Genomic DNA, 27472 nt, shown 5'->3' with positions numbered 1-27472 from the left:
TTTAGGGGCAGGGAAGCAGTACTAATTTTTCTTTAGGTGTCGGAGCTCACCAAAACACAGTGACAGGAGGTGCCAAAGCCACCCCATGAAGTGCTGGATCGCTGCTCCAGTGAGCACTACATCCCTGATTACAGGGAACTTCTTCACTCAGAGAATGGTGGGAGTGTGGAACGAGTTCCCATCTGGCATGGTAAATGCAGGCTCACTCTCAACTTTTAAGAATAAATTGGATAGCTACATGGATGGGAGGAGTCTGGAGGGTTATGGACTGGGACTAGGAGAATAATATTTTGGCATGAACTAGAAGGGCCAAATGGCCTGTTTCATATGTTGTATGGTTCGATGATACCTATTCATTATGTAATTTCTACTTTATAAAACTCAAAAATATGCTGTTAAACCCAAATATTATACATAAATGCCATATAGCTGAAATGCCATATAGCTGAAATGCCATATAGCTGAAATGCCATATAGCTGAAATGCCATATAATAATAGTCCTTCTACTATGCAAGATGTAGACAAATGTAATCTAAACTTAGCCATAATCAACAAGGTCATTATTGAAGAAAAAGCAAATCAAAACCTACTGGTGGCACAGTTAGTGTAGCAGTTAGTGCAATCCTATTACAGTACTCAGCAACATGGGTACAAATCTCATGCTGTCTGTAGGGAGTTTGTAAATGCTCCCTATGTCTGCGTGGGTTTTGCCTGGGGGCTCCAGTTTTCTCCCACCCTTCAAAACGTACAGATTTGTTGGTTAATTGGATGTAATTGGGCTGTATGCGCCTCTGTACATCTATTTTATTAAAATTAACACCTTATTCCTTATTAACTGCATGCTTTGGGCTTATTAATGAATGAAATTTATATCAACACCTATCACTGCTAATAAAGTGATTTGTATTTTTAAAAAATCTTTGTTCTTGACTTGTGAACACCCCCCACCCGCCCCAAAAAAAGGTTCAGGAAAAACAGAAGAGACACAGATACAAAGAAGAGAAGAAGAAGACACAAACGCAGGTACAAACACAGAAGAAGACGACCAAGATCTTCACAGAGAAATAGAAGGTAAAACTGATGGACAGAACATAGATAAAGCCTTTATTGAAGAGCAAATGAAAGCATTAAAAGAATGGTTGTCATTAGAATTTAGTGCAATTAAAAGAAAAATGAAGAGAACAGAAGATAAAATGCAAAGTTTAGAATGGGTCATGACCGAAATAGGTAAAAGAGTAGAAAATGTGGAAGAACGAGAAGCAGCTATAGAAATGGAAGTAAATGACTTAAGAGGAAAATTGGAAGAAAGTGACAAAAAAATTAAAGAGACACAAGAGCTGTTAACTCAGAAAATTGATATGTTGGAAAATTATAGTAGGCGAAACAACATAAAAAGAGTGGGCCTGAAGGAGGGTGAAGAAGGCACAAACATGAAGGAATTTATAAAAGAATGGATCCCAAAGGTCCTGGGAACGACAGAAATGCAGGAAGAAATGGACATAGAAAGGGCACACAGAACACGAGCTCTGAAACGGCAGACACATCAAAAACCAAGATCCATCTTAGTAAAATTTTTGAGATATATGACAAGGGAAAATATACTGGAGCGGGCAAGGAATAAAGTTACCCAGACATTAAGTTTTGAACTCTTAAAGAAGAGGAAAGAGTTTAATACAGCAAAATTGATTCTATGGAAAAAAGGTTATAAATTCATGTTAAGACATCCAGCCGTGCTTAAAATATGTATACCCGGGGAACAAAACACTGTTCTTGGATCCGGAGGAAGCACAAGAATTCGCAGAGCGTTTGGAGGATAGAAGAAGAGATGTAATAAGAATGAAGGAAGGTGACAAAGTATATATAAAGATGTAAAAACAATGTATATGTAAAGAACTAAAGAGGGGAAAGAGAGGGGAAGGAAGGAAGGGGGGAGAAAAGGGAGAGCTTTGTTATATATGTTAAAAAAATGTTTTCTGGGGGGGGTTGGGGGGGGAGAGAATAACCATCACTGCGAAATCAGTTGACACTCGCGAGAAAGATCACAACCCAAATGGAAAGGGAAGTTGTGCTCACCCAGCAAGGGATAAGGGGCAACTCAAAGAGGGGGGGAGGGCATTTGGGGTTAGGTAATATTGGGTATGGGAATTGTTGGAGTATTTTATGTTTTAAATGTGTTGTCATATATTGAGTTTAAAAGGGGAAAACTGAGAGATGAAAATGGAAAAAAGGGGATGAAGGTGGTGAGGAAGCAGAAAAGAGGTGTAAACAAGATATAAGATGGCCACGTTGAACTATATGACTATAAACATTAATGGAATACATAACCAAATTAAAAGGAAGAGACTATTAAATTTACTGAAAAAAGAAAAAAATAGATATAGCATTTGTGCAGGAAATGCATCTAACTGAAGTGGAACATAACAAATTAAAGAGAGACTGGGTAGGATACATAGCGGCAGCATCATATATTTCAAAAGCTAGAGGTGTAGCCATATTAGTTAACAATAAACACAAGGTTACGCATGATACAGTATAATTGGTTGCACAGGTTATATATCACTCCTCAAAACATAAAAGAATGGGATCCAACATTATCAGATAGATGTTTTCACTGTAAGAAGGAAATGGGAACAACAAGACATACAATTTGGGCATGTACGAAAGTGAATACGTTTTGGGAAGATCTAAATCAGATATTAAATAAAATCACAAAAAAGTAACATACCAAAAATTCCAGTGATCTTTCTTTTAAATAACGTAAGTAATGAATTAGGCCTCAAAATTGGATAAAACGCAAAAAAGATTCATTATGATAGCCTTAGCAGTAACAAAAAAAAATGTATGTCAACTTGGAAGATGGAAGAGAGCCTGAAGCAATGGCACATGGAAATGAATAAATGGATTCCATTGGATAAAAAATAACATATAATTTAAAAAATAGTCACATTGTTTGAACAAATTTGGGAACCATACATGGAACATAACAGAGAGAGCTTGCCTCGGACCTCCACCCCCTAAAAGGATAAGAAGACAAAACGATTTGATTCAGTGTGTAAAAACAGATGATGCATTTTTCTTGCTTATTTTTAATTGTGTGAATACATTGTTTTATGGTCTTATTGTATCGTATATGTTGAATATTTATTGGTTTTGGAGGGGGGGTGGGAAGGGGGGAGGGAGGGTAGGGGTAAAAAAAAAAGGGAGAAAATGCCACTGTGTATATTTAATGAGAAAGGTTTGTATATATTTTAGTTGATATGGTTCACAGTGTGAAAAATAAAATAAATATTTAAAAAACCAGATGCTCTCCAGTTTTGGGCATTGCACAAGAAAAAGGTGTATATCCACTCTATCGATGTCTCTCACAAATCGTGTACACCTCTATTATACTGGCTAACAGAAAATTTCCTGGTCCACTGTTTCTACAATTGAGATACCAGTTCGTAGCCCAACAATGATAGATTTTAATAATTCTCCCTGGTTTTCTACTATCATCAACTCTTTACTGTGGAGGAGATCACAGAGGCCAAGGAACTGGAGGAAACAAGTGGCGAGATGTTGAACTGCTAGGGAAGAGCTTTGGAGCGCGCTAAAGTGGACAAATCCCCAGAGGCCGAAGAAATACATCCCCCTCCTTGGGGAAGCTAGAAATTGCAGAGGCCCTCGCTGAGAAATTTTCATCTTCTTTGGCCTCGGATGAAATGCCGCAAGACTGGAGGATGGTTAATGTTGTGTCGTTATTTAAAAAGGGCAGCAAGGGCGTGACAGACATGTGCAGGCCAGTGCTTTTGACGCCAGTGGTTGGAAAATTCCAGGAGGGAATTCTGAGATCTATTGGCATTTGGATGGTCAGGAACTGATTGGAGGCAGTTGGCATGTTTCCTGCGTGGGTGATCACGTCTCACCGATCTGACAGAGTTTTATGCAGAGGTGGCCAAGAAGGTTACTGAGGGCAGGGTAGTGGACATTTTATATATGGACTTTAGCAAGGCCTTTCACCATGCCCCACATGGTGGGTTAGCCTAAAAGGTTAAATTATGTGGGATCCAAGGTCAGGCGGCCCATTGGGTAGGAGTGGTAGGATGTTTTTTCTGATTGGAGGCCTGTATTGAGTGGTGTAGCACAGTGGTCGGTCAGCACTGTTTGTCACATATATTAACAATTTAAATGGCAATGCTGTTAACTTGGTTAGTACATTTCTAGATGACATCAAAATTTATGGGATACTATGGAGGGCCAGGATAGATGATTTTAGAACTAGAGAAAGAACATAGGAAAGATTTAGGAGGAACTCTTTTACCCCACTCAGAGGGTGGTCTGTATCTGGAATGAGCTGCTGAGGAAAATGTAGAAGCTAGCGCAAAAACATTCGAAATTCATTTGGACAGACTTATGGATAAGAGGAGCTTGGAGGCGGATTGGCAAATAGGAAATGGACTACAAATACTATATTGGTCAGCATGAGCTAGATGGGTCAAAAGGCCTGTTCGATGCTGCATGACTTTGTACCTATATTCATCACTTTGCAAAATTTTGTTTTTTGGCATGTTGAGGTAGCAGATCAACAATGTGAGAGTGACTCTACACCCCCCCCCCCAATAGAAACAATGAAGTTTTAGATGGGGAAAGCATCCATGTCAAATGCCATCAGAAGAAGTTGGTTAACTTCATGAACTTTGCATTTCTGAAAGGGAGAAGTATTATCATTACTACAGCTGATAGTTTCCAAGTGATCCATGAGAGAGTGAAATGATTTTCAGCATCCATGGAGCAACAAGGCACAAGAACGACTCAGAAAATAGCACTGGACAAACAAGTGATTTGTGCAACATTCTAATTAAATACATTTATTCATTATTAATTGCTGAACTCATATCAAGCATGCATAATCGAATAGGCTTGAAATACCTGATGAGCCAACTCGTGTGCAATCACTATAGTAATGATTTGTTTGTCCATTATAGAAGCAGTGTCTTCCTTGTAAAGAAGTGCTACTTCTCTAAAGGTGATTAGGCCCCAATTTTCCATGGCTCCTGCTTCAAAATCAGGAAGAGCCACCAGATCTAAAAAAGGGGGGAAAGAAAAGTTTTCAATCCGAAGTAAAGGCAAAATAATTAAATGCGTAGCAAAGTGGGGTGGGTTGGTGAGCTGTGAGGATGATGCAGAGGTTCCAATGTGAAGTAAAACAGATGGGCAAAGACATGGCAGATACAGTTTAATGTGGGTAAAACAAGGTTATCCACATCAGTTCTAAAAGCTAAATGGCGATAGAATGGAAAGAGGGAAGATTCAACAAAGCCCAGATATCCCTCTTCACCAGTTGCTGAGATGCAAGCATTCAGGAGTGTCAGGCAGTTGGGAAGTCAAATGGCACGTTAGACCTCATTGCAAGATGGCAAGCATCAGCGTAAAAGTATGTCACTGTTGATTTCTAGGTCTTTGATAAGATCCCAGTGAGAGTTGTGTACACAGTTTTGGTTTCCTCTTGGGACGCATGTGCATGCCATGACGGGAAGGCATCAAAGGTTTATTTGAGTGATCCCTGGGTTAGCAGGACTGAGAAATGAGACAGATTGGGTTGGTTAGGCCATTGGAGATTAGAAGGATGAGAGAGAATCTCATTGAACTGGGCTCCTGGGCTGAAATGGCCTGTTTCCATGCTGCATGTCTAAATTTAAAAAAAATTAAAACAATTCTGGCACAAGAACAATTCAGTCATGAGACTGCAGAATCCAGAGCAAAATGTGACTGCTGGAGGAACTCGGTGTATCAGGCATCGTGGATGTCAAGTTCTTCGAGCAGTTGGTGTTTTTTTTTGCACAATTTCCCACATGCTGGAGAACCTCGAGGCAGGGGTCATTCTCAGGTTACAGAATATGCCATTTCTCAAACCATGAGGCATTTCTTCTTGGTGTACTCAGAAAATTCTGGTCACATAGGTCAAGCCAATTATTCATGGACGAGGTGGATGCATGTTTAATGCCAATAGGATCAAGCGAAATTAGAACAAAATGCAAATTATAACCTTGATTAGCACCATCTTTCTACAAAATAAATGAGGCACAACTATGTTAAGGTAAAGTCAACAAGTTTAAGAATAAAATTTGGAACGAACTGCATGTAAGCTGCAATCAAATTAAACAGATTACAGTTGGAAGGCTTTGCATTTCCATGTCATACACAAGATAAATAGAGCTCTCCTCAAAGCAAGTGATTGATCGTACCATCGATGTGTACTGCAAACACGGGGGACACGGTGGTCGGCTTTTTCACCGGGGGAAGTGAGTGGCGGCTCCGGGAAGCACAGGACACCCATGGGAAGGTGCTCCATGAAAATGTGGCCCCACTTCCTGGACATTGGCAACTCCATAGGCTTCTTAAAGCTGGGTGATTAGTTTGAGCTCTTTCCTCCTGACGTCATCTTGCGGATGAAAACCACCACTAGATTTGTATTTTGGTGCCCAAAATGGCGGAACCAAAATGTCACCTTCACATATTGGACCTGGGGAGGGGAAGTTTTGGAGCTATTTTTTGGAGGAAAGGGGGGGAGGGAGTCTTATATGTTGTCAATTATGGGTTATTTATTTTTCACCTGCCCTTTATACCCCTTGTTATCCAAGACTCCTTAGGAGTTATTGTTCTTATCTTTTGCTCTTACAGAATATAATTGTTCCAAACTCTCAATGTTTCATTTGTGAATGGCTCATCGGATGTAAACTTAACTGCATAGAGCTTCTCCCAGTTAACTTTTGCCAGCTCTCATCTTCCAGAAATCAGCCTTCCCCCATATAAGGGCTTAATTTCCATCCTATCCTTTTCTTGAAACTTTAAGTTTCAGGCATTATTTCCAAAATTCTCCCTCCCTACACTCACAGAGTAGCTACGTTAGATTCAGCACTGCCCCTTGTCCAGTTGGATATTCTGGCTCAAAAAAAAATCACTTAAACACACTTTAAGAACCCCTCTGAAACTTTCACACCAACGCAATCCCAGTTAATGTGCTGGGATGTTAAAATCCCCTATTAATTATTCATATGATCCTTTGTAACTTGTCTGCAAGCCTTCTCTTCCATTTTCTGTTGATTGTTATTTGCTAATTGTTTTGCTGACTATGGATACTGACAGTCTTTCCTTCAATATTTCATTTGCACTCCACTCCCTCCATCTCCCACACTTACAATTGTACACCCACTGTGCCCCACTCCCCCAATTTATTCAGACCCTCTCCAATAGCACAAATTCCTACATACAAATGTTCCTTCTATTGCTGCAACATTATTCATAATTAATTCATAATTCATTGTGCATGAATGATCACATCTATTAATGTTTTGTTGATTCCTTTAAATAACACAAAGTTTCTCAGAAATGCTTTGGTTAATTTTATTCTTGGCATTTCCCAGATACACTACAGAACAAATAGAGAACAAATAAAGCATGCACATAGATTAATAATTTTGACAGGTACAAGGTTCAAACAGTTGATCATAACAAGGACGTCATTTTCGATACTACCTGTAAATGGAGGTAGATAAGGTTTAGAGACAACTGCAAGGCCAGGGACAAACACTCCAGCAGACTGACATGAAATAACAAACTGTACAGCAGATTGTTATTGTGGGTAGAGGAAGAAAATTAAACCAAAAAGGCCACCTCCTTTCTTCCACAATACATTGATCATACTTTTATACATTTTGTCATGCCTAAGCTTTAACTTTTAGTCAACGCATTGGGTAAAAATTGGCTAGCTCATAGTTGGATAATGAAATTGGCCAGCCCACAAAAGACAGAGGTCTTTTCAAGAAGGTTGTGATTCGCGCTGGAGGTCTGTGACCAGTGGCGTCCCATGGGGATCAGTGTTGAGACCCCTGCTGTATGTGATAAGCATATGTGACTTGGATGAAAAAGTAGGTGGGTGGGTTAGTAAGTTTGCAGATGTTACAAAGATTGGTGGAGTTGTGGACAATATCAAAGAATACAACAGAATATGGACACAGGAATGTCAGATGCAGTTTTATCTGGACAAATGGGAGATGATGCACTTCAGGACTTCAAATGAAAGGGGAGTGCACACAGTTAAGCCAGGGTCTTAAAAGCATTGATAGGTAGAGGGTTATGGGAGTCCAGGTCCATAGCTCATTGCAAGTGGTGATAAACAGGATGGTGAAAACATGGGAGGCTTGGCTTCAATGGATGGGACATTGAGTACAAGAGCAAGGAAGTCACAATGCAGTTCTGTAAAATTTTAGTTTAACTGGGCTTGAAATACTGTGTGCAATTCCGGTCACCCTCATTATAGGAAGGATGTAGAAGCTTCGGAAAACGTATAGAGCAGGTTTACCAGAATGTTGCCTGGTTGAGAGGATGTGAGTATGGGGATTGATTGGACAAACATGAGCCATTCCCTCTCAAGCATAGGAAGCCAAAGTGATATTTGATAGAAGCTTGTAAAATCATGAGAAGCATTCATAAAGGTGGACATTCAGACAATTTCCCCCAAATGAAAACATTTTACATGAGAGGACAAGCATCTAAGGTGAGGAGGAAGGTCAAGAGAGATGTGTGGAGGAAATATTTTATCCAGAGGTGCCTGAAAGATACAGAAATGGCCTTTAAAAGGTTTCTGGACAGATGCATGAAGGAGACATAGAGACATCCATCAATGCAAGAGGTGAATCTTAGTTTGATTTGGACATCATGTTTGGCACAAACACGTGGATTGAAGGGCCTGTTCTGAGCTCTGGTCTGAGCTCTGGTCTTCTATGTTCTAACATGCCTTTTCTGAACAAAACTCCACCCCACAGTATTAATGGAACACAACAAGTGAACTGGTCCACCTTCTCCTCCCTTTACAAGGAAAATGGGGTCATTCCCTGCTTTTAACTCCCTTTCACAGGGAGAATGTACAAAGTTCTTACAGAGAGTGTTGGTTTTGAACCCGGGTCGCGGCACTGTAAGAGTGTTGCACTAACTGCTACTTTACCATGCTGCCCCTATGTAGACCATATTAAATGTGATATTGTGTTAAAAAAGGCAAGGAACAGTGTCAGAAGAGTGTGACAGGACTGCAAGAAAATTCAAATGAAACTCAGAAAGCAACACTGCCCCCACTTTTACCTCAAATTGGAATAATTATGTACTAGGACTTTGACTCAAATTTATTAAAACCTGTGTCCTAAGATTAAATATGTTTGGTTGGAAATTGGTAATTTATTAGAAAGAATAATTGGAGTTAAATTCCCACAGGACCCAATGCTGCTTTTACTGGGTGATATTAAGGGGTTAAACCTAAATTAAAAGTGAACATGTTCCAAGTGAAATTTGTTAAAATTGCTTCAGCTAGAAAATGTATTGCAATAACTTGGAAATCTGATATAGATTTGGGACTGGAGAGATGGCATGCAGAAGTTCGAAGTTGTATACCACTTGAATAAAAATATAATTTATGAGATATATTTTGTAAAATATGGAGCCCATATTTACAAAGTATTGGTATAAATATTTGAATGAAACTGACATTTATTTTCTCCTAATAGGTCTCCATATATTATAAATTTTGTATTATGGAGTACTTCTGTTGAGGGTCACTTTGTGTGTGTGTGTGTGTGTGTGTGTATCTAGAGAGAGAGATATATATTATTAATATATATAATATATTTTTTTCTTTTTTGTAGGGGGTTGGGGAGAGGGAGGAGGATAATAGAGAGGTTCTTTTTTTTTCCTTTCTATATTTTGATACCACATATTTATAACAAATTTTTAATATTACATAATTGTAATTTATTTTGTGGTTTTATAATTAATAAACACATTTTTAAAAAGTTATTAAAACCTGAATCTTGTTTTAACATTCAGTTTATGATTGGAAATTACCATTTGATCAGGAATATGGATTTCATGTGAAGGAGAACACTGGGAATGTAAAGGAAGAGCTTCCCTGCTTAGGTTAAAATAGCAGATCTGACCTGATGTTATCAACATCCTGGTTTGAATACTTAAGATAGAACAATGTAAATGTGTGTTATTTCTCCCATACATCTATAAGTTTGCTTCTCTAGAAAAAATTGATTTTTGATCAAAGCAATGCCCAATATCGCAAGAGCTACTTCACATTATATATACTGCATCTCTGGAAAGTACACCAATAAATCCTCAATCTTTCAAACCCGTACCCTCACCTGCAATGCATAAAATTGAGCATTTTATTCTCAAATAAGAGGTTTTTTTTGTATTCTCTCTCAATTGTGAACATCTGCTGGTCCATAAATGAGTAAAATCTGATACTTTACAATTTGGGCCCCGGCAACCAAGAGAATGGAGGCTTCCATTGCCAGGATTTTTACTGAATCTGTACCAAGTTCATGGAAAAGGGCCACAATCTAATGAATTGTACCATCTAAGAACAGAATGATAAAGTAATTCAGCAGGTCAAATAAGGTATTTTATAATGGCAATGATGAAGATACATAACGAACATTTCAAACCTGAAACGTTGATGAAGACCTCAAGCCCGAAATATTGGTTATGTATCTTTATGTTTGCTATAAAAAGTACCAGTGTTTGACCTGCTGAGTTTCTCCAGTATTGTGTTTTTACTTCAACTGGAGTCTGCAGACCTTTGTGTTTTACTTTCGAATTGCACCATCTGTTTTTTGGGGACTCAAGCTTATTTAATTGCAGTGCATGTGGAGGAGAATGTCATCTGATCAATCATAAATCTATAACAACTGGAACTATACACATTTAATTGCTCTCAAGGCAACATGGGACCCTCAGCTACTCCAAAGGGACTCTCTTTGCTGTTCTTTCTCTCAATTACATGTTCTGTACTATTACATGACAATAAAGGAATCTTGAATTGCAGTGGAAATAGTTCTTTGTGTTCAGTAGAGTTAAAGAAATTACAAGGATGCAGAAATTAATCTTGGAGCTTAAAGGACATTATAGCCAAGAGGAGGGAAGAATAAAAACAAATGATGGGTCCTTCAGAAATGAGATGTCCACCACATGGATGGTCATCTGTGCTCCAAGACCAAACTTTGCAGATAATTACTGCACATCCACACAAAAATAATCCTTGGAAGCAAAGACGCTGTTCATTCCACACATTTCATGAATTGAAATTAGATTATTTAATTCTATCACATATTTACTCCATTGACAATGAATCACATTGACTCTCGGCTGAATTACCCTTCTAAGAGCAGAGAGAAATAAAACTCTAGTAATGTGCTGTCCAATTTTTCAAATTCAACATCATTGCCTGTAGATTCTCAAACTTCCCTTAACAGGCTTTGGCCTCAGCATCAGACCTCCTTCAACTTCTTGGACTCCGATGCTGTTTCCCACATCCCTTTATACTCACCAGATCTTCATTTCCATCCTCCTCCTTGTCTAATTGGGTCCATTGGAAAATTTATAATATGGCTGGATGATTATAAAAAAGTGATTTCAAGCACATTGGAGCAGTACAGTAATTGGAATATCATCCAAAAATCCAGAAAGTCTCTCAGGAAAACATCAAAGCACTTTGCACACCAGATTTACACAGATTTTTACTATACTCCTTTTCAGCATGCTTTTAAAAAGTGAAAGTAAGCCAAAATCCAAGCAAATTCACAGACATAATTCTATTTTAAATGTGCCCTTTTAACTGGAGGCAGAACACAAAACATTCCAACACTTGCAATTGCGGTGAAAAACAAACAAGAATTCATTACAAAAGATTTTTAATTTTACCTTACCTAGTTTCCTTAAGGGGTAAGATATATTGAAGAACTTCTCATAAAACTCCACAAGTTTCACTGCCGTTTCTAATGCATAATTCAGTTGATCCATCTTGTTAGGAACAGCATATACAGATACCTATTCAAATTCAAGTTGGTGACCAGCATTACTGTCAGTCCAGAAAGAAAACGCCTCTTAAATAAACTATGGAATACCATCCATCCCTCCTTGATGTTCAAATGTACCACCAATCACCATCTTCCTCCACCTGATCCCTTTGTTTCTCTTGATTCACCCTACCTTCATCCGGCTGCTGCCAATCAACTGCCTTTGCCCATCATCCTTCAACCCTCCCTAGTTCATCAATCCCCTACGGCCCCCTCTCCAATGTATCCTCATTTTCTAGTTAGCTTCCATCCACACTCTCGAGTCTTGAAGGGTTCTGGCTTTAGGTGCTGACCATTCTTTTTCTCCCACTGATGCTGTTCAACCTGCTGAGTCCATAGTGTTTTCACCCACATCCAGCAACTGGCCGTCTCTCACATTAACCCTTATTAGGTTAATTCTCCTACCAATAGGCTTCCACATAGCAATTCTGGAAGTCACTTTCCCTTTAGGTTCTCAACCATAGAGATTATAAAAATAATCATGAGACACAAAAAAGCTGCAGGCAACAACCACAAAGGCTGAAGGAGAAGGAACGTTACCATTATCCAAGGATAGATAATAAACACAGGGTCATTTACAACAGCCACAGACTTTAAGAAATGGGGACTTACCGTCACTCCTCTTGAAGTATTCTGGCTGATGCTTGTTAAATTACCAACAATAAAGGCCACCAAGTAAGTGCTCATTTTAACACTTTCCATAAATCTATCTTGATAAAGTCCATTGGCAACTGGAGTGGTGGCATTCTAGAACAGATCACAGAGCAGCATAATTAATGTCAATACATGTCTTTTTTTAACAGCAGGTACTGCAGTTTTAAAGAAAGTCTGGCTTGTAAAAATGAATGCATTCCTAACAATTATTTCATGCCAAAATCGAAAAAAAAATATTTAGATAGCAAAACAGAAAAATCCTGTAGGGAGTACAATAGGGACTGGAGATAGAGGCCAAGGGAGACAATTCAATCTTATTGTGTAGACCAATGATTGAATATCTTTTTTATGTTTAACTTCTTAAACTTAATTTAGATATACAGCACGATGACAGGCCATTTTGGCCCAAGAGCCCATACTGCCCAATTAACTAACAATCCATGGTATGTTTTGAAGGATGGGAGGAAAACAGATTCCCCCCCCCCCCCCGGGGAAAACCCATGCAGACACAGGGAGAATGTACACACTCCTTACAGACATCATGGGATTTGAACACCTGATCGCTGGCTCTGTAATGACATTGCTACACTAACTCTGCTGCCCCTTGATTACTGGTGATCACAAGATAACTGGAAAATATAGGGATTTCAGATGTTTGAAGGGCAGAAAATAAAGAATGGTGGAAAGGGTGAATCAATGATAGATTTGAAAAGGGAGAGAAAGAAACTTTCTCAATGCTTAATCAACAGTGAATGTCAGCAACAGTAGGTTTAAGACTTGCTAATTGGATGTAAGCAGCAGGTTGTGTATTGCTTTAAATTCAGAAATCGAAGGAAGCCAGCACGATGCAAATTAGACACATCGAGTCTTGAGTTGACAAAAGCAACAGATGAAGGACTTATCAGAATGTGCACAGTTATTAGTGGGAGGGAAAAAAATTACAAGGTTGCATCACTGGAAATGAGTGGTATTTTTGAAGTGCATGTCTGCTTTGTAGCTCATTTTGGCTTTAAAGAAGATGTAAAGGTTGTGAACAGACTCCTATCAATGTAAGATAGGGCTGAAGACGATGGGTTTGATCTTAGTTATTTGCGAGCCAGATACTATATAGGAACTTCTCAAATAATTATCAAAAAAGGTTGAACAAACAACATAAAAACAACACAGTAGAGGATAAAAATAAAAGCAAGTATCAAGAATTTTAACACCACACATTCAGCCAATTTTAGCGGGAAAGGGGCAAGAGTGGTTAAATGCACTTGTAAAAATCAGCATTTTTGTTGGGAGAAGCTGCAGTTTTCCTCTAATCCAAAATCAGCTCACTAGAATCAAAGAAATTATGAATGCAGAATGTACTGAACAGCCATGGGGTTGGTTGGTCAATTTTCACACACAAATTAGGAAGCAGGACAAAGGCACCCAGTGCTCATAGAGGTTAAGTAGGGAATCAGCAATATATCTCCATTTAACTTTATTAATTTTGTTAGCAAAAGCTTGCTTCCCATAGAAAGTTTGTTCATCAGAGGCTCAGATTCTTCAACAGCATTTTCCAAGGGGAGATTCATTTTTGAGAAGCACACAGCAACAGCAAGTGCTCCTAATTTACAATTCCAACAAGCACTCGGACATTTCACTATTTCGAACAAAAAGCTACATAATAAAATCTCAGTAAAGCTTTGGAAAGTCAGACATGATGGAAAGCAAGGATGCTTCTTTAAGTATCGGGCAGATCTAATTTTGGTAACGGAGGTAATTCTGCCTTGCCCGCAGGATGAAGATTCGCTGGGTTGTATGTGATGTCATGCACGTACTCTTGACAATAAATCTGAAATTTCTCAACAATGAGCCTGAGACAGATCTATTTCAGAGTGAATGGTGCAGGACAACCTCTTACTCAGCGCAGTACTGCTCTCAGGTTGGGAAGCCTGCTATGGAATCTGCACTAGGTTAATTAATTAACACTGCAAATAAATGAGAGAAATTGGTCGAGCAGAGAAAGGCAATTTTGACTTGTTCTAAAATCTAAGACAGTCAAAACAGTTTTAGTTATTTTAGATTCAGATTCAAATTTATTGTCAGAGTACATACATGACATCACATACAACCAAGAGCCTTTTTTCCTGCAGGCGAGATACAATTACCACTTATTGACAGTGCAAAAAACTAACTCAATTTACACATGTAAACAAATACAGAAGTGTAAACAAACATGTGCAATACAGGGAAAGAGAAAAAAATCAATAAAGTGCAAAATTAAGAGACTTTCAATAAGTTCCTGATTAAGTTTGTTGTGAGGAGTCTGATGGTGGAGGGGTACCAGCTGTTCTTGAACTTGGTGGTGCAAGTCTTGAGGCATCTATACCTCTTTCCTGATGGAAGCAGTGAGAACAGGGCGTGTGCTGGCTGGTGTGGATTCTTGATGATTGCTGCAGCTCTCCAATGGCAGTGTTCCCTGTAGATGTTCTCGATGGTGGAAAGGTTTTTACCCATGATGTTCTGGATTGTGCCCACTACCTTTTGCAGAGTTTTACAGTCGAGGGCATTAGTTACACCATACCAGACCTTTTTTTTTTGTAATTTTTTATTTTTCACACCATAAATCACATTAACCATGATACACACTTTTTCCTTTTCATACATATACAGTGCCATTTTCTCCCCCCCTCCCTCCTCCCATCCCACCCTCCCTACCTCCCCCCTCCCGTCCATTTAAAGTACAAAATCTAGGATACATTAAACCAGTCAAACAAAGTTGTCATTCAATAAAAATACACAAGAAATTCCACTGAGTCCATTCTTTTCATTTCCTTCTCCTTCCGTTAATTTAGGTAGTGATTGTCCCCGGTAGGTTTTCGCTATTATGTTTCATGTAAGGCTCCCATATTTGTTCAAATATTTCAATATTATTTCTTAAACTATATGTTATTTTTTCTAATGGAATACATTTATTCATTTCTATATACCATTGTTGTATTTTCAAATTATCTTCCAATTTCCAGGTTGACATAATACATTTTTTTGCTATGGCTAGAGCTATCTTTACAAGTCTTTTTTGTGCATCCTCCAAATCAATTCCAAATTCTTTGTTTTTTATGTTGCTTAAGAGGAAGATCTCTGGATTCTTTGGTATATTGTTTTCTGTTAATTTATTTAATATCTGATTTAGATCTTCCCAAAATTTTTCTACTTTCTCACATGTCCAGATTGCATGAATTGTTGTTCCCATTTCTTTTTGACATCAAAAACATCTATCAAATACTGTTGGGTCCCATTTATTTAACTTTTGAGGTGTAATGCATAGCCTGTGTATCCAGTTATATTGTATCATACGTAACCTCATATTTATTGTATTTCTCATCGTTCCAGAACATAACTTCTCCCATGTTTCCTTTTTTATCTTTATTTTTAAATCTTGTTCCCATTTTTGTTTAGTTTTACCATTTGTTTCCTCATTCTCCTTTTCTTGCAGTTTAATATACATATTTGTTATAAATCTTTTGATTATCATTGTATCTGTAATCACATATTCAAAGTTACTTCCCTCTGGCAAACTCAGACTGCTTCCTAATTTATCCTTCAAGTAGGATCTCAATTGGTAATATGCCAGCGCTGTATCTTGAGTTATATTGTATTTATCTTTCATTTGTGCAAAGGATAATAATCTATTTCCTGAAAAACAATTTTCTATTCTTTTAATCCCTTTTTTCTCCCATTCTCTAAAGGAAAGGTTATCTATTGTAAAAGGGAGTAACTTGTTTTGCGTCAATATTAGTTTTGGTAATTGATAATTTGTTTTATTTCTTTCTACATGAATCTTCTTCCAAATATTGAGTAGATGATGTAATACTGGAGAACTTCTATGTTGTATCAATTTTTCATCCCATTTATATAATATGTGTTCAGGTATCTTTTCCCCCATTTTATCTAATTCTAATCTGGTCCAATCTGGCTTTTCCCTTGTTTGATAAAAATCTGATAGGTATCTTAATTGTGCGGCTCTATAATAATTTTTAAAGTTTGGCAGTTGTAAGCCTCCTTGTTTATACCATTCTGTTAATTTATCTAGTGCTATCCTCGGTTTCCCCCCTTTCCATAAAAATTTCCTTATTATTTTCTTTAACTCCTTGAAGAATTCCTCTGTCAGTTGTATTGGCAATGCCTGAAATAGGTATAATATCCTTGGAAAAATGTTCATTTTAATACAGTTTATCCTTCCTATTAGTGTTAGTGGTAAATCTTTCAAATGCTCTAAATCGTCCTGTAATTTTTTCATTAGTGGATAATAATTGAGTTTATATAGTTGGCCGAGATTTTTATTTATTTGTACACCTAGGTATCTTATTGCTTGCATTTGCCATCTAAATGGTGATTCCTTCTTAAATTTTGAGAAATCCGCATTATTCATAGGCATTGCTTCACTTTTATTTATGTTGATCTTATAACCCGACACTTCTCCACATTCCTTCAATTTCTTATATAATTCTTTTATTGATAGTTCTGGTTCTGTTAAGTATACTATAACATCATCCGCAAATAAACTGATTTTATATTCCCTGTCTTTTATTTTTATCCCTTTTATATTATTTTCTGTTCTTATCAATTCTGCTAGTGGTTCTATAGCTAACGCGAACAATAAAGGTGATAGTGGGCATCCCTGCCGTGTTGACCTGCTTAAGTTAAATTGCTTTGATACATGTCCATTTACTGTCACTTTCACCAATGGTCCCTTATATAATGCTTTAATCCAATTAATATACTTCTCCGGTAAACTGAATTTTTTCAATACTTTGAACAAGTAATTCCACTCTACTCTGTCAAAGGCCTTTTCTGCGTCTAAAGTAACTGCTACTGTTGGCGCTTTATTCCCTTCTACTGCATGAATTAAGTTAATAAATTTACAAATATTGTCTGTTGTGCATCTTTTTTTGATAAATCCAATTTGGTCTAGATTTACCATTTTCAGTACATACTCTGCTAATCTGTTTGCTAATAGTTTAGCTATTATCTTATAATCTGTGTTAAGTAAAGATATTGGTCTATATGACGCTGGTGTGAGTGGATCTTTCCCTTGCTTTAATATTACTGTAATTATTGCTGTTTTACATGAATCTGGTAAGCTTTGTGTTTTATCAATCTGGTTGATTACTTCCAGGAGGGGCGGAATTAATAAATCTTTAAATGTTTTATAGAATTCTATTAGGAATCCATCCTCTCCTGGTGTTTTATTATTTGGTAATTTTTTTATTATCTCTTGTATTTCTACTATTCCAAATGGCTCTGTTAATTTATTTTGTTCCTCTATTTGTAGTTTTGGTAGTTCGATTTTAGTTAGAAATTCATCTATTTTCCCTTCTTTCCCTTCGTTTTCAGTTCGGTATAATTGTTCATAGAATTCTCTAAAGTTTTCCTTAATTTCTTTTGGATTATATGTAATTTGTGTCTTTTTTCCTTGATGCCAATACCATTTTCTTAGCTTGTTCTGTCTTAAGCTGCCATGCTAGTATTTTGTGCGTTTTTTCACCTAGTTCATAATATTTCTGTTTTGTCTTCATTATATTCTTCTCCACCTTATATGTTTGTAGTGTTTCATATTTTATTTTTTTATCTGCCAATTCTCTTCTTTTAGTTGTATCTTCCTTCATTGCTAATTCTTTTTCTATATTTACTATTTCCCTTTCCAACTGCTCTGTTTCCTGATTATAGTCCTTTTTCATCTTGGTTACATAACTTATTATTTGCACTCTAATGAATGCTTTCATTGCATCCCATAGTATAAACTTATCTTTCACTGATTTCGTATTTATTTCAAAATACATTTTAATTTGTCTTTCAATAAATTCTCTAAAATCCTGCCTTTTAAGTAACATGGGGTTTAATCTCCATCTATACATTCTTGGAGGGATGTCCTCTAACTTTACTGTCAATATTAAGGGTGAATGGTCCAATAGTATACTAGCTTTATATTCTGTTTTTCTTACTCTATCTTGCATACGAGTTGATAACAAAAATAGGTCTATTCTTGAGTATGTTTTATGTCTAGCTGAGTAATATGAATATTCCTTTTCCTTTGGGTGTTGTTTCCTCCATATATCCAAAAGTTGCATTTCTTCCATCGATTTAATTATAAATTTGGTTACTTTGTTCTTTCTGTTAATTTTTTTCCCAGTTTTGTCCATATTTGAATCCAAATTCAGGTTGAAATCCCCTCCTATTAATATGTTCCCTTGCGTATCTGCTATCTTCAAAAAGATATCTTGCATAAATTTTTGATCTTCTTCGTTAGGTGAATATACATTGAGTAGATTCCAAAACTCCGAAAATATCTGACATTTTATCATTACGTATCTCCCTGCTGGATCTATTATTTCCTCTTCTATTTTAAATGGCACATTTTTACTAATTAATATAGCTACTCCTCTTGCTTTTGAATTATACGATGCTGCTGTTACGTGTCCTACCCAATCTCTCTTTAATTTCTTGTGCTCCAATTCAGTTAAATGTGTTTCTTGCACAAATGCTATATCAATTTTTTCTTTTTTCAGTAAATTTAGCAGTTTCTTCCTTTTAATTTGGTTATGTATTCTATTAATATTTAAAGTCATATAGTTCAACGTAGCCATTTTATACTTTGTTTATCTTTTCTTTCCGTTTCTCCATCATTACCTTTCCTTCTTATCCATTTCTGTTTTCTTGTTTTGAACACTTTATAAGACAACATTCCTAAAACATCAAACATTTTCCTTATTTTCCTATTTAAAACTTCTTTAGCCCCAATCTCCCCTTCCCCTCCTGAGTTGTCCTTTATCCCTTGTCGGACAACCACATCTCCCCTCTCCATTTGGATTTGCGAATTCACTCGCAAGCGTCAGCTGATTTTGCAGTGACAGTAACTCCTCCCCACCCAGCCCCCCCCAGAAAAGATTTCACTTTTCATATGTAACAAAGGTCACTCTTTTAATTCCCTCTTTATTCCCTCTATTCTATTTCCTTCCCTTATTAATTCTTGACTATACTCTATATATTTTCCTCTAAATACGGATACATTCATGTATGCACATTATACATATACACACATATACCTCTTTACCCACATACATATAGATCGTGGTCATTTTTACTCTTATTACATGTCTTCATCTCTCTGCTTGTTTTGTAGTTGTTCTGCAAATTTCCTTGCTTCCTCTGGATCCGAGAATAGTTTTTTTCCATAAGATCGTTTTCGATGTTTTGAACTCTTTCCTCCTCTTCAGGAGCTCAAAACTTATGTCTTTTTAGTTTGCAGTCTTTTGTACTCTCGTTACACGTCTTCATCTCTCAGTCTATTTTGTAATTGTTCTGCAAATTTTCGTGCTTCCTCTGGATCCGAGAATAATCTGTTTTGCTGTCCTGGAATAAATATTTTCAATACCGCTGGATGCTTTAGTATAAATTTATACCCTTTCTTCCATAAAATCACCTTTGCTGTATTGAACTCCTTTCTCTTCTTCAGGAGTTCAAAACTTATATCTGGATAAATAAAGATTTTTCGCCCTTTGTACTCCAGTGGCTTGTTGTTCTCTCTTACTTTCTCCATTGTTTTCTCCAGTACCTTTTCTCTTGTAGTATATCTTAGGAATTTTACTAAAATAGATTTTGGCTTTTGTTGTGGTTGTGGTTTCTTGCTGTAGTTCTGGACATCCTAAGATCCTGGGGATCCAATCTTTTATAAACTCTCTCATATTCTTGCCTTCTTCATCTTCCTTAAGGCCCACTATCTTTATGTTATTTCTTCTGTTATAATTTTCCATTATATCTATTTTCTGAGCTAACAGCTCTTGTGTCTCTTTAACTTTTTTATTAGATTCCTCTAATTTCTTTTTTTAAGTCCTCTACCTCCATTTCTACTGCTGCTTCTCGTTCTTCCACCTTGTCCATTCTTTTTCCCAAAATCACGCTGCTCTCCATTGCAGGCAAAATCTTCGCTAGGATTCTACTAAATAGAATAATACCTAGTGTCGCCGAGAATATTCTCCCAGAATCACAGTGCGGCTTTCGCGCAAACAGAGGAACCACTGACATGGTCTTTGCCCTCAGACAGCTCCAAGAAAAGTGCAGAGAACAAAACAAAGGACTCTACATCACCTTTGTTGACCTCACCAAAGCCTTCGACACCGTGAGCAGGAAAGGGCTTTGGCAAATACTAGAGCGCATTGGATGTCCCCCAAAGTTCCTCAACATGATTATCCAACTGCACGAAAACCAACAAGGTCGGGTCAGATACAGCAATGAGCTCTCTGAACCCTTCTCCATTAACAATGGCGTGAAGCAAGGCTGTGTTCTCGCACCAACCCTCTTTTCAATCTTCTTCAGCATGATGCTGAACCAAGCCATGAAAGACCCCAACAATGAAGACACTGTTTACATCCGGTACCGCACGGATGGCAGTCTCTTCAATCTGAGGCGCCTGCAAGCTCACACCAAGACACAAGAGAAACTTGTCCGTGAACTACTCTTTGCAGACGATGCCGCTTTAGTTGCCCATTCAGAGCCAGCTCTTCAGCGCTTGGCGTCCTGCTTTGCGGAAACTGCCAAAATGTTTGGCCTGGAAGTCAGCCTGAAGAAAACTGAGGTCCTCCATCAGCCAGCTCCCCACCATGACTACCAGCCCCCCCACATCTCCATCGGTAACACAAAACTCAAAACGGTCAACCAGTTTATCTATCTCGGCTGCACCATTTCATCAGATGCAAGGATCGACAATGAGATAGACAACAGACTCGCCAAGGCAAATAGCGCCTTTGGAAGACTACACAAAAGAGTCTGGAAAAACAACCAACTGAAAAACCTCACAAAGATAAGCGTATACAGAGCTGTTGTCATACCCACACTCCTGTTCGGCTCCGAATCATGGGTCCTCTACCGGCATCACCTACGGCTCCTAGAACGCTTCCACCAGCATTGTCTCCGCTCCATCCTCAACATCCATTGGAGCGCTTTCATCCCTAACGTCGAAGTACTCGAGATGGCAGAGGTCGACAGCATCGAGTCCACGCTGCTGAAGATCCAGCTGCGCTGGGTGGGTCACGTCTCCAGAATGGAGGACCATCGCCTTCCCAAGATCGTGTTATATGGCGAGCTCTCCACTGGCCACCGTGACAGAGGTGCACCAAAGAAGAGGTACAAGGACTGCCTAAAGAAATTTCTTGGTGCCTGCCACATTGACCACCGCCAGTGGGCTGATATCGCCTCAAACCGTGCATCTTGGCGCCTCACAGTTCGGCGGGCAGCAACCTCATTTGAAGAAGACCGCAGAGCCCACCTCACTGACAAAAGGCAAAGGAGGAAAAACCCAACACCCAACCCCAACCAACCAATTTTCCCCTGCAGCCGCTGCAACCGTGTCTGCCTGTCCCGCATCGGACTTGTCAGCCACAAACGAGCCTGCAGCTGACGTGGACTTTTACCCCCTCCATAAATATTTGTCCGCGAAGCCAAGCCAAAGAAAAAAAATATCTATTTATTCACTTTCTCTTCTGTACTGTTTATTCTTTTTCTTAAATCATTAAATTCCTGTGTTTGCCATTCTTTAAATGACTCCATGTATCCTTTAATAAGAGAAAGTACAACCTTTATCTTGCCTTTCTCTTCTTCTTCTATTTCACTGTACTCTTCCTCTTCCTCTTCTTCCTCTGGGTTGGCCATCTGTTATTTCTTTGTTGTCCTTTTCTTCTCTTCTTTCTTGTTTCCATTGTCTTCTGTGTTCTCCTCTTGCTGCTGCTGTTCTGCAGCTGTCGTTGCCGGCTGTGGAGATCGACTCCCCAGCTGGTCACCCCTCCCGCCGGTGTGTTTTTTTGCATGCGCGGTTGCGCACTTTTACTCGGCTCAGCGAGCCATTTTTGTAGTCCACTTTCTACCAACCTGAGGGAGCGGGTTTCTCTCTCCACCGCGGGCCTCTTTGAACAGGTAAGGCCTTCTCCTCCTTCTTCCGTTGTCTTCTCTTCCTCTCTTCTTACCGTTGGTTTCGATTTTTCTTTTTTCGTCGCCATCTTCTTTCCACCTTTATACTCACTTTAATTTTTATTTTTGTGCCTTTGTGTTTTCCTTTATTTTTTCCGACTTTTCTGGAGAGGGCTGGAGTTCACCGTCCGGCCACTATTCCATCACGTGACTCCCCCCACCATACCAGACCTTGATGCAGCTTCTGATGCCACACTAAACCTTACAACCTCCTGAGGAAGTAGAGGCTTTCTTCACATTGCCATTTGTGTGTTAGGTTCAGGGAAGATCCTCCTGAAACAGTGACTCCCAAGAACTTAAATTTACTCACCCTCCCCTCCTCTGATTCTCCAATGATCTCTGGATCATACACCTCTGATTTTTCCGTCAAGTCAACAATCAACTCCTTGGTTTTGGTGACATATAGTGTGAGGATTTTGTCGGTGCACCATTCAGCAAAGTTTTCAATCTCCCTCCTGTATGCTGACTCAGCACTCCTTTTTATACAACTCATTACCATGGTGTCATCAGCAGATGTCGCTGCTTGGTAACGAGCTTGCTGTTGTACCAAGACAAACAGTCGGAGGTGTAAAGTGAGTAGAACACAGGCCTGATGGAGATTATGGAGCATATATCTTGTCAATCCTCACTGATGGTGGACTGAAGGTGAGGAAATCCAGGATCCAATTACAGTGTGGTGTTGAGCCCGAGGTCTTGGAGTTTGCTGATCAATTTTGAGGGGATTCTGGTGTTAAATGCCAAATTGTAGTCGATAAAGAGCAACTTTGCTGTCCAGGTGTTCCAAGGCTTTGTGAGATGGTATCCACCGTAGACCTGTTGCTACAATATGTGAACTGGAATGGATCCACCTCAATGCTCAAACAGGAGCTAATATGCTTCAACAACAGCCTTTCAAAACACTTAATCACTGCTGGTATGAGTGCCATGGTCAGTTAGGCAGGTTACCATACACTTCAGTATGATAGACACCTTTTTGAAACCAGTGAATATCTTCGTTCTTTGCAAGTAAAACGAGGAAGAATTGTTGAAAAACGACATGGAGCTATTTTTACTTGTTTGACTACGAGAGCAATTCATATTGAAGCAGTGTCATCACTTGATACAGACTCTTTTATCAAGTTCTTCGGTGTTTTATCGCCAGAAATGGTCAAGTAAATTTGATAATGGATCTAACTTTACAGCTCAACTAGAATTACAAAAAGCAATTTAAAATTGAAATCAACATCAAATTCATGATTCATTACTTCAAATGGAAGTTAATTGGATATTTAACCCGCACACAGGATCATATCATGGAGGTGTGTGAGAAAGAATGATTAGATCAATAAATTCTTAATTCCATTTTCGTTAATCAAATACTGAATGATGACAATCTTTAGACAGTATTGTGTGAGATTTAAGCTATTTTAAATAGTGGTCCAATAACGAAAATTTCTATCGATTCAAATGACATCAAGGCACTTACACTGAATCATCTCTTACTTCTTAAATCTAAGCCTTTAATGCCTCCAGGTCAATTACAGAAAGAAGAAATTTATGCAAGACACAGATGGAAACAAGTGCAGTTTATTGTGGATTTATTTTGGAAAAGATGGTTTAGAGAATATCTTTCATTATTACTGTTATGAGCCCAGAGGACCCCAAAATCCAGCAGCAATAGAAATTCACCAAGGCAAATGGTCACTTAAACAAAAGTTACTTTTAATTATCTTTAAATATGAAAACAGGATCAAACTTTAACTTATTACTATTAACTTAACTCCCTTCTAATTCTAAGTTCAGAAAAGTTCTTTAATTCATGGTCCAATCTCACTTCTCCAAGTTCACTGGTTGCAGGCAATTTTTATACTGTGCACAGAATTTAAAATTTATGAAATTCACCAGGCTTTGGTACTTTAAAGGTAAATGGTTACTGCTCAGGAAGGTTCTTGTCTGTTTTCCGAGAGAGATTGGTTGCTCATAGGACAATCACAACTGATTTCTTCTGATCAGTCACTTCAGTGTCTTGCTGATGAAACTTGCCCCATCAGGGTTTTACAGATGATAATCTCTTTTTTTTAAAATAATTTTTATTTTTCACACTGTGAACCATATCAAACAAAATATATACAAACGTTTCTCATTAAATATACACAGTTACATTTTCTCCCTTCCCCCCCACCCTCCCTCCCCCCTTTCTTCCACCCTCCAAAACCAATAAATATTCAACATATACAATACAATAAAATCATAAAACAATGTTTCCACACAATGAAAAATAAACAAAAAAAATGCGTCCTGTTTTTACACACTGAATCAAATCGTTTTGTCTTCTTATCATTTTAGGGGGTGGAGGTCCGTGGCAAGCTCTCCCTGTTATGTTCCATGTATGGTTCCCAAATTTGTTTGAATACTGTGACTTTATTTTTTAAATTATGTTATTTTTTCCAATGGAATCCATTTATTCATTTCCATGTACCATTGCTGTATTCTCAGGCTCTCTTCCATTTTCCAAGTTAACATTATACACTTTTTTGCTACTGCTAAGGGTATCACAATGAATCTTTTTTGTGCTTTATCCAATTTGAGGCCCAATTCATTACTTCTTATGTTACTTGAAAAAAATCTCTGGATGTTTTGGTATGTTATTTTTTGTGATTTTATTTAATATCTGATTTAGATCTTCCCAAAACATATTCACTTTCGTACATTCCCAAATTGTATGTATGTTGTTGTTCCCATTTCCTTCTTACAGCAAAAACATCTATCTGATAATGCTGGATCCCATTCTTTTAATTTTTGAAGAGTGACATATAACCTGTGTGACCAATTATACTGTATCGTGTGTAACCTTGTGTTTATTGTATTCTTCATAGTTCCAGAACATAACTTTTCCCATGCTTCATTTTTTATCTTTATGTTTAAATCCTTTTCCCACTTTTGTATGTTATTTACACACTTATTAGCTTATTTCATCATTTTCCTTATCTTGCAGCTTAATGTACATGTTTGTTATAAATCTTTTAATTATCATTGTGTCTGTAATCACATATTCAAAGCTTCTGGTAATCTCAGTCTGTTTCCCAATTTTTTATGCAAACATTGTACCATGAGTTGTTCCATATTTGTACTTCAACTGTTCAAATGTTAATAAATTTTTTCCCAAAAAACAATTTTCTATTCTTTTGATTCCTTTTCTCTCACATTCTCGAAAGGAAAGGTTATCTATTGTAAAAGGGATTAATGGGTTTTGTGTCAATAACAATTTTGGTATTTGGTAATTCACTTTTTCCTTTCTAAGTGGATCTTCTTCCATTTATTAAGTAAATGATGCAATACTGGTGAGCTTTTATATTGCACCAGCTTTTCATCCCACTTATAAAGTACATGTTCCGGTACCTTCTCCCCTATTTTATCTAGTTCTATCTTAGTCCAGTCTTGTTTTTCCCTTGTCTGGTAAAAGTCTGATAAATATCTTAATTGTGTGGCTCTATAATAATTTTTAAAGTTGGTAACTGCAAACCACCTTGGTTATACCTCTCTGTTAATTTATCTAATGCTACCCTCAATATCCCCCTTTCCACAAGAATTTCATTATTATTCTCTTTAGTTCATTCAAGAATTTCTCTGTTAAGGGAATTGGTAATGATTGAAATAAGTATTGTATCCTTGGGAACACATTCATTTTAATACAATTTACCCCCTCTATCAACGTTAGCGGTAATTCTTTCCAATGTTCTAAGTCTTCCTGCAATTTCTTTATTTGTGGCTGATAATTTAGTTTGTACAAGTGGCTTAAGTTATTATCTAACCTGATCCCTAGGTATCGGATTGCTTGTGCTTGCCATTTAAATGGTGATTCGTTTTTTAAATTCTGTATAATCCGTGTTACTCACTGGCATCACTTCACTTTTATTTGCATTGATCTTATAGCCCAATATTTCTCTGTATTCCTTCAATTTCTTATGTAATTCTTTTATTGATATTTCCGGTTCTGTTAGGTATACTATGATGTCATCTTCAAATAAGCTGATTTTATACTCCTTCTCATTTATTTTTATCCCTTTCATTTTATTTTCTGTTCTTATCAGTTCTGCCAATGGTCCTATTGCTAGGGTGAACAATAAGGGGGATAATGGACATCCCTGTCAAGTTGACCTACTTAATTTAAATTGGCTCGATATATATCCATTTACTGTTATCTTCACCAAAGGTCCATTATACAATGCTTTAATCCAATTAATATATTTTTCTGGTAGATTGAACCTCTGTAATACTTTAAATAAATAGTTCCACTCTGCAGCATTTCATCTGATGCAAGGATCGACAAAGAGATAGACAACAGACTCGCCAAGGCAAATAGCGCCTTTGGAAGACTACACAAAAGAGTCTGGAAAAACAACCACTTGAAAAAACACAAAGATCAGCGTGAACAGAACCATTGCCATACCCACGCTCCTGTTCGGCTCCGAATCATGGGTCCTCTACCGGCATCACCTACGGCTCCTAGAACGCTTCCATCAGCGCTGTCTCCGCTCCATCCTCAACATTCATTGGAATGATTTCATCACCAACATCAAGTACTCGAGCTGGCAGAGTCCGCAAGCATCGAATCCATGCTGCTGAAGACCCAACTGCGCTGGGTGGGTCACGTCTCCAGAATGGAGGACCATCGCCTTCCCAAGATCGTGTTCTATGGCGAGCTCTCCACTGGCCACCGAGACAGAGGTGCACCAAAGAAGAGGTACAAAGACTGCTTAAAGAAATCTCTTGGTGCCTGCCACATTGACGACCACTGCCAGTGGGCTGATCTCGCCTCCAACCGTGCATTTTGGCGCCTCACAGTTCGGCGGGCAGCAACCTCCTTTGAAGAAGACCGCAGAGCCCACCTCACTGACAAAAGACAAAGGAGGAAAAACCCAACACCCAACCCCAACCAACCAATTTT

The 27472-nt window shown here is 38.0% G+C and overlaps 1 protein-coding gene across 2 annotated transcripts in view; it reads right to left on the bottom strand.

Annotated features, from left to right (window-relative positions):
• Positions 1-27472, bottom strand: part of lnpep (leucyl/cystinyl aminopeptidase) — a 109079-nt gene that overhangs the window by 38370 nt on the left and 43237 nt on the right. For both annotated transcript variants that reach the window (XM_069892184.1, XM_069892194.1), the window contains exons 4-6: positions 12508-12642; positions 11746-11866; positions 4910-5064 (exon numbers count right to left, since the gene is read on the bottom strand). In XM_069892184.1, coding sequence (XP_069748285.1) covers positions 4910-5064; positions 11746-11866; positions 12508-12642 — 411 coding nt within the window. The remainder of the gene's footprint in view (positions 1-4909; positions 5065-11745; positions 11867-12507; positions 12643-27472) is intronic.

Source organism: Narcine bancroftii, chromosome 1, assembly GCF_036971445.1.
Source record: "Narcine bancroftii isolate sNarBan1 chromosome 1, sNarBan1.hap1, whole genome shotgun sequence".
NCBI classification, from domain to species: domain Eukaryota; kingdom Metazoa; phylum Chordata; class Chondrichthyes; order Torpediniformes; family Narcinidae; genus Narcine; species Narcine bancroftii.
The sequence above is the reverse complement of the archived record's forward strand: the minus strand, read 5'-3'. Positions and strand labels throughout refer to the sequence as shown.